A 5,837-nucleotide genomic window follows, 5' to 3' on the forward strand; every position below is an offset into this window, starting at 1 on the left:
CTTTACCTATTAAAATCAAGAGCTCCATGAAACCAAGTGAGAGATTGGTGAATAAGTGTGGAATTTATGTTTTAGGAAGAATCATTTTGTCAGAATACTCATGGGACCATGGCTTCTATCCCAGTAGCAGAATTCCATTGATAGTGACCAATAAGTTTTCTCCTTTTTACTTATCCAGGCCTCCTCCTCATATAATACATAATTAGAGTATATTATTTGTTGCCCTGTTCCTCATTTTTTCTATCCACTGTACTTCCTCATAGTCTTTTTTTAAAAAAAATTTATTTTATTAATATTAATGAACATTTACAGAGATTTTGGATTTTCATTCATTGTTGCACTCTTTTCTTTCCCTCCTTCCCCCCAGTTCGCTCCTCTCTTTGAAAAGCAAACAGTCTTTTTTTTATAATAAAAAGCTCACATTATTTATGTTGTTTTATATTAATTGCTTATTCACAAACAAGAAATGACTTAATTTTATTAGTAGATAATGACAATCTCACACTGCTTTTACAGCACTTTACCTTTTTATATCCATCTAAATGCAAAAATGAGTCTATAAAACATAAAATATTAGTGTTGTTAGTTACTCTTAAGTTTAATTCTTTTTCTACCAAGTATTAACCTCTAGTTTCTGAACTCTTAGCATTATCTGATCTACATAAAGGTTTTTGTGGCAAAGTACAGGTAATTTTTCTGTGATCACCATGCAAATAGAATTTGTACTACAAATTGTCACAGAGTTGTGATTTATCTAGTATATATATTATAGAGTTCATCAGCACCTTCCTGTGTAGTCTTCTGTCACCTCTCCTCTCTCCTTCTTTATTTCCACCTCAGTGAGGTAGCTTGCTTGTCAACACTGACAAGTCCATCATCTCATTCTAACAGAATGTTTTACTAAAGTAAAATAGACTTCTTATTTTTAATATCTTTCAGACTGGATGACTGCACCTGAGTTGGATCAATGGAAGATAAAAGAAGGATTCACTCAAGATTGTGGTTGGAAATGTGATAGCCTGTTAGAAGAGCAGCACAGAGACCAGGAGATAAATTTGCCACAAGTGGCAGTCACTCACCAGAAGACCCTGTCTGAAGCGGGTGCCCGGGAATATAATGAATCTAGAAAGGACTGCATCATGAGCTCATCTTCTACTCCAAGTCAAAGAGTTCAATCTAGCAAAAAAGCCTTTGAGTGTAATGAATGTGGGAAAGCCTTTTCAAAGAAATCAACACTTAAAACACACCACAAAATTCACACTAGAAATCCTAATGAAAATATAAAACCTCCTATGAAAGAAAAACGGTATGAATGTAGAGAATGTGGGAAAGCCTTTCACCAGAGTACCCACCTTATTCATCACCAAAGAATTCACACTGGTGAAAAACCTTATCAATGTAAGGAATGTGGTAAAGCCTTCTCAGTGAGCTCCTCCCTCACATATCATCAGAAAATTCATACTGGAGAGAAGCCCTTTGAATGCAATTTATGTGGAAAAGCTTTTATCCGAAACATACATCTTTCTCATCACTACAGAACACATACTGGAGAGAAGCCTTTCAAATGTGATATTTGTGAAAAAGCTTTTGTCTGCAGAGCACACCTTACTAAACACCAAAATATTCATAATGGAGAGAAACCCTATAAATGTCATGAATGTGGGAAAGCCTTTCACCAAAGTACAAGTTTTCTTCAACATCAAAGAATTCACACTGGAGAGAAACCCTTTGAATGTAATGAATGTGGAAAAGCCTTCCGGGTGAATTCATCGCTTATTGAACATCAGAGAATTCATACGGGAGAGAAACCTTATAAATGTAATGAATGTGGGAAAGCTTTCAGGGATAATTCATCGTTTGCTCGACATCGGAAAATTCATACTGGAGTGAAGCCATATAGATGTGGTTTGTGCGATAAGGGCTTTAGGGACCAATCAGCTCTTGGCCAACATCAGAGAATTCATACGGGGGAGAAACCTTACACGTGTAATATATGTGAAAAGGCCTTCAGTGACCATTCAGCTCTTACTCAGCACAAGAGAATACATACCAGAGAAAAACCTTACAAGTGTAAAGTCTGTGAGAAAGCTTTTCTTCGAAGCACACACCTTACTCAGCATCTGAGGATTCACACAGGAGAAAAACCCTATAAATGTAACAAGTGTGAGAAAGCCTTTAACCAGTCAGCAAATCTCATTCAGCATCAGAGACATCATATTGGGGAAAAATAGCAATGGATACAATTTCTATGGAGAAGCTTTGAAACTGAGTTCATTAATTTTTAAATGTAAGAAAATCCATCTTAGAGAATAACTATGAAAACTTATATCCAGGTAGTAATTTTATTTACTGAGACTCAAGTGTCACAATATAGTAGATTTTGAGAATGACAGATACTCTTCATAGTTACTGTATTGCCTCAATTGAATTAATAGTATTGCTTCATTAGTCTCAGTTACAGTCTATCAGAACCAAAACAGAGCATTACTAATGCCATAAAAATTGGTTTATCAAAGTTACATTCTGACCATTAATAAAATTAAGGTTGAGGAGCAGGATGGGGGGTAAGAAAATGGTTTATAAGCATTTCACTTTACTTCATTCTCCTATAAGAGTGTTGTCACAGCTATTAGAATCCTTAGGTCTCTGTTCACCTCCATTCCAGAGGCCTAGTTTAAAGAAAGTATAATCACCCACATAGAAACTTAGAAATTATTTCAGTTTTGCTTCCTAACTTCTACTTCATTGTTTCTGTGTCAAATCTCCCTGGTCTATGTATCCACTGACTTCTTATTTGATTATTCTGGGACAATTCATCTGAATGATGTGCCCCCTCTATAACAACTCTTAGCTTTAACATCATCATCTTTATGGTGGTCTGACTTCATACACAGTCTGTGATTCTGGATATAGCACCCAGATCCAGGGTTTAGAACCCAGGACCCCTGTGTAGGAGGAACAATTTGGTAGAAATTCTTGAGTTACCCAATTTCTCTGGGTCTCAGCTTGACTCTGGTCCAGAGATGATATCTACAATAGGAGCTTGGTCTGTTGGCATTACCTTCCAGGTGCTCTGTGCTATAATAATGTCAACTGCGCACAGTGGTCAAGAGCATGCTTTCCTTTAAGTGTTGAGATCTCAGTCACCCAGTCTGAGCCACTACTACTACACCCTACATCTCTTCATCGTGCAATGACGGTATATAGGATATCTCCCCTGGCGATCCCTGAGGCCAGTTCTGCCCATGCCTTGATTAGCTCTGGTTCCTTTGGCTGAGCAGTCTTTTGTGTCCACTTCATTAGAATATGTTTGTTACTTGCAGGTTTTGGAATGCATCCTGGTATTTTCCCTTCCTTTGACCAAGTTTCTACAGGTAGTAAATTCTGTGTTCCTAGGATAGGAGTAGAAGACTTCAGACTTTCTGTGTCTACATTTCAGAGTGGTCACTTCTCCCCTCTATCTGGGCATACCATTACTTAAAGTACTCTCTAGTCCTGACAGTGATGATAGAAACCTAGATCAGCAAGTCGTGAACAACACTGTTGACATTCTTTGGCAAGGCTCGTGTCCATTCCCAAAGCTTTGAGTAAATATCCTTCTCCTGAAGGTTCCTCTGGCATCCTTATCATTCAGTGCTTTCTTTAAATATAGTATCTGTGTGCCACTTCTCCGGGGACCCTGTACTGTTGCAAAATTGAGCTTAACCGCCCTGTAGAGAGAAAAAAAGTAAGTAAACTGTCCTTCTGAGAAGCAAAGTGGTAAATTCGTGCTCTGTGGAAATTCTGCCCATTAAGTAGGGCAGCCTGCTTATTGCACAATGCTGCATCTCAGGTCTAAGCCACAGAAATGAATATAATGGAATTTAGCTTGAAATGCATCCTTGGGGTACATACAAAGGTGGCCTTTATTAAATGGAAGCTGAATTTAGGATTGCCCTCCTTTCTCCCACAGAGCAGCTAGTGGATTTGAACTGTTCACCTTTGGGTTAGCAGTACAACTCCTACTCATTAGGTTACCAGAGTTCATTTTTCTGTGATAAATTTGGGAAAACTATGTTTGCTGCCTTCAGTACTATCCACATAATTCTATTCTTTTTGGTCCTAACTAGTTCCCTTACCCTAAGTCCCAGAGTATCATGTTTCTGAAGACCCAGAGTAACGAGTCCATTTTGTTCTTAATGAGAGATACTTTGACCTGCACCTGAGCCACTTGGGAAAGGACTGCTTCCGGGTGAAGAGCATCATTCCTCCTGATCACCTCAGGAGCAGCATCCTCACTGAAATCACAGCAGCCTGAGGCCTTAAACAGGAAAGCACAGCCCACTGTCCCAGAGTTCTTCTCTGACCAGCCTTGGTTTTTCGTACTAGATCTCCAAGATGTCTGTTCACTCATCCTGTCTGGAGGGCAAAAAGTAACTGGTCTATTAGGTATGCTGAGTCCAATTATATTTATGATAATACTACTTGAGGGAACAGTGGCCTTCTAATGGTCTACTGTGTGGTTAACAGTTTAGTGTATGATCTTGACTAAAGATGTTGGCCAGAGTGTCATTTTGTGTTTTCCTGACCTAGTATGACTCAGCCTGGAAAATATGACCAGTTCCTTTGGTTCATTGAATTAAAATGCATTCTTTTTTCATTTTTTATTTTAATTGTGATTTTAATGAAAGTTTACAGAAAAGTTGAATTTTCATTCATTCATTGTTGTTCCTCCCTCCCTCCCTTCCCTTCCCTTCCCCCCTCACCCAGTCCTCTTTGTAATGTACCTTTTATTCTGGACCGTTGTCTAATCATATATTACTTTTAAATCATTCTCTCCTTCATCTGTCCTAATACAGTGTTCATTATGTATCCACTGTTTTCCTATTCTCCCCCCCACCCCCGTGTCAGTCCTGCCTCATACCTTGGTGGTAGGCATTATTTGTCCTTTTGAGACTGAGACATTTCACTCATTATAATGTCTTCCAGGGTTACCCATGTTGTGTAATGTTGTACAAGCTCATTATTTTCATTGCTGTGCAGTATTTTGTGAATATACCATGTGCATTCTCTAGAACACTGACATAGGGCTCTTCAGCCACAGTTTCTTGCCAAGTGATACCCGTGGTTTTAGATATGATTTCAGCAATTTTTGAGAAGGACTTTTCTCCACCCTTAGATAGCCAGTGATTCCTTAAAAAGGTTCATTCAGTCATTACTTCCTAGTCTTATTGATTGGCCATATAGGCATTGTGTAGCTTTGTCAAGCTGATAAGCCACTTTAGAGGACCCTTCAAAGTCACAAAACTTATAAATATTTCATTTCAGCAGCCCTTCATACATGTGATCTATCCTCCCCAACTCCTTGATTCACATAGTATTCACCCCAAATTCCCGTAACTCCACTATCACAACATGATGACTACACGCAGCAGAGAATGAGTTGGATGTATACCTAATACCAGTCTCCTTTCTACCTTCTCCTAGATTGTAAAAAAAGTACTAGAGAATGACTTGCTGATTGCCATCGAGTCGAACACGACTCATAGCGACCCTGTGCACAAAAGGCCTGAAGCCTTTCTGTAACTATTGTCATTTATCAAAATTTAGATAATTTCCAGAGGCATGTTGTTTAGGAAGTGGATGCCACTCCTGCTCCCAAACCTGTCTTAAAACTGAAAGCTCCACCAAACACTGTCCACCATGGGTAACCATTATGGCATTTGATAACCCAATGGCACAAGGTTCAGCATCACAGAAAGCACAGGTTAATGTCAGTACAGCATATTGACAGAAGAGTGCTGTACTTAGCGGAATGTTCCTCCAAAATATAACAATGAACTTTAAATGTAAAGGCC

General features: G+C 38.7%; 1 protein-coding gene across 1 annotated transcript in view; it reads left to right on the top strand.

Annotated features, from left to right (window-relative positions):
• The window catches only part of ZNF454 (zinc finger protein 454), a 42,515-nt gene extending 40,284 nt beyond the window's left edge, over window positions 1-2,231 (top strand). The window contains exon 4 of the mRNA XM_006898107.1: window positions 940-2,231. Coding sequence (XP_006898169.1) covers window positions 940-2,231 — 1,292 coding nt within the window. The remainder of the gene's footprint in view (window positions 1-939) is intronic.
• Window positions 2,232-5,837: the final 3,606 nt, after the last annotated feature.

The sequence above is a fragment of the Elephantulus edwardii genome, unplaced genomic scaffold, assembly GCF_000299155.1.
Source record: "Elephantulus edwardii isolate Elephantulus edwardi_28Jun2011 unplaced genomic scaffold, EleEdw1.0 scaffold00221, whole genome shotgun sequence".
Classification (NCBI taxonomy): Eukaryota; Metazoa; Chordata; class Mammalia; order Macroscelidea; family Macroscelididae; genus Elephantulus; species Elephantulus edwardii.